We start from the raw sequence: 1,877 nt of genomic DNA, 5'->3' as shown, positions 1-1,877 counted from the left end.
TGAGTCCCTTACTGCTTCCTGGGCTGTGAGTTTCTTACTGTTTCTTGGACTACGAGCCAGAGTGTGGAGAGGGGGTATCCCACGGTTAAGAGAGCCTGTGCTGGGGCCTGGGGCTCCGCGCTGGGGCAGCCCGTGTCCTCCCCAAACGAGCAGCACGTGCTGGGGCTGGACAGCCAGCGGGGGTGGCACAATGTCTGCGGGGTCTCGCTGTCTGATGGTACCTCTCACAGGAACTTTGTAGTGCTCTGGAGCAAGACCATGAGGAGCTACAAATGGCAAAGGAAGCTGTAGAGCAAAGGACACAAGAGCTGAGGAGAGAGGGAGAACTTCTTCATAAAAACCTTGAGCAACAAATGTGTTTAAACAGAGATGAAGAGAGATCCTGCCAGGTTGGTGCTGGGAGGAGCTGCCTCGGGCTTGGAACGGTGGCGGTGGGTGGTGGGGCTGCATCACTCAGCTCACTGCTCTGAGATACTTTGCTCTGGACCCAGTGGAGGTTTCACGGGACGTCACATCAGGCCTGTGCCGAGAAGTGAGCTGGTGCTGCGGCGGTGGGGAGGAAGGGCTGTAATCAAATGCGAGGAGCCAGGACAGGGCTGCAGGCAGTCAAGAGCAGAAAAATGGTGTGGGTGGAGCCGTGTCCAGGAACAGTGCTGTGCTTAAAATGGAGAGCGTGCTGCAGCCCCTCATGTCCTAGTGGTTCCCTTGCTGCCCCCTCTTTCTTTCCTTCCAGATGGGCATTTTTTCAGCAAAGGAAGAGAATAACAGACTGAGGCAGGAGAAGCAGGTGCTGAAAAAGAAACTGGAAGAAGTGAGGAAGAGGGCCCTCTGGGAGGATCCGGTGACGGTAACGGAGTGTGTGTGGGCACTCGGGTCTGCTGGTAAGGGGCGTGAGCCTGGCTGGAGAAGCTGCAGGTGAATGCAGCTGGGCATTGTGCGCCAACTGCACACTCCTGCTAGCAGGTGGCTCCTCTGCCAGAGCTCCAGTCGTGGCTTTGGGACTCCAGGCGTAGCCAGACCCTAGGAGAGACTCTGCTGAGGCTCTCCAGCTGTTTATTTTGAACCATGAGCTTGTTTCTAGTCTGTGGGTTCGTAGGGCCGGGTCCTGTGCAGGGCCCAGTCTCCTCCAGGTGCTGTCTCTGTACTTGAACCTAGATGCTGCCTGCCTTGCCAGAGAAGAAAATGGTGTTTAAGGGACTTGTGACAAACAAGGAGGACATGAACAAGCTGATGCTCACCCCACTGATCCGCTACCCTCTGCCAGGGGGCTCAGCTCTCATCACCTTTGAGAAGGCAGAGGGTAAGAGCGAGAAGAGCACTGCCACAGCCAGGTGTCCTGGTCGATCGGCTTTGGGGCCTGCCCTGCATCCCCTCCCTGGGCCCGGGCTCAGAGCTCTGCCCCCTCTGCTAGCATTGTGTGGGGTTATGACCCCCCTCAAAGCATTAGTTGCCCCGAGCCCTGTCCTGCAGCGCGCTCGAAGCAGGCAGTTGATCCCCTGTGCTGTGGGCTCTCCCTGCTTGCAGTGGCCCAGAGGATCATAGAGGTGAAGGAGCACATGGTGGAGCTGAGCTACGGGGAGGAGCTGGAGGAGCTCGACCAGTGCAGAGTGCGAGTGCAGGCAGCACCGGTGGACATACTGCTGCCGTCTGCCCTGGAGGTAGGTCCTGAGCGCCCGCTGCTCCCTGCCCCACGGAGAACTGCAGAGCTGCCCCGGGCATGCACCAGCTTCGCTGTGCCCTGCCCCGCCGCTCCCTGAGCTTGCTCCTGCCAGGTGACTGGTAGCAGCCCAGCTCAGTGCATTAGCGCCGCAGCCCTGCGCTGCTCCCTCGGGCTCTGGGGCCGGCCCTGCCCTGGGCCTGACCGGGCGGTGCCACCC

General features: G+C 59.7%; 1 protein-coding gene across 1 annotated transcript in view; it reads left to right on the top strand.

The window, feature by feature from the left end:
• Nucleotides 1-230: 230 nt before the first annotated feature.
• The window catches only part of IFI35 (interferon-induced protein 35), a gene marked incomplete at both ends in the record, with an annotated part of 2,365 nt that continues 718 nt past the window's right edge, over nt 231-1,877 (top strand). The window contains 4 exons of the mRNA XM_009575767.1: nt 231-389; nt 734-847; nt 1,156-1,300; nt 1,525-1,658. Coding sequence (XP_009574062.1) covers nt 231-389; nt 734-847; nt 1,156-1,300; nt 1,525-1,658 — 552 coding nt within the window. The remainder of the gene's footprint in view (nt 390-733; nt 848-1,155; nt 1,301-1,524; nt 1,659-1,877) is intronic.

Source organism: Fulmarus glacialis, unplaced genomic scaffold, assembly GCF_000690835.1.
Source record: "Fulmarus glacialis isolate BGI_N327 unplaced genomic scaffold, ASM69083v1 scaffold31520, whole genome shotgun sequence".
Classification (NCBI taxonomy): Eukaryota; Metazoa; Chordata; class Aves; order Procellariiformes; family Procellariidae; genus Fulmarus; species Fulmarus glacialis.
The sequence above is the reverse complement of the archived record's forward strand: the minus strand, read 5'-3'. Positions and strand labels throughout refer to the sequence as shown.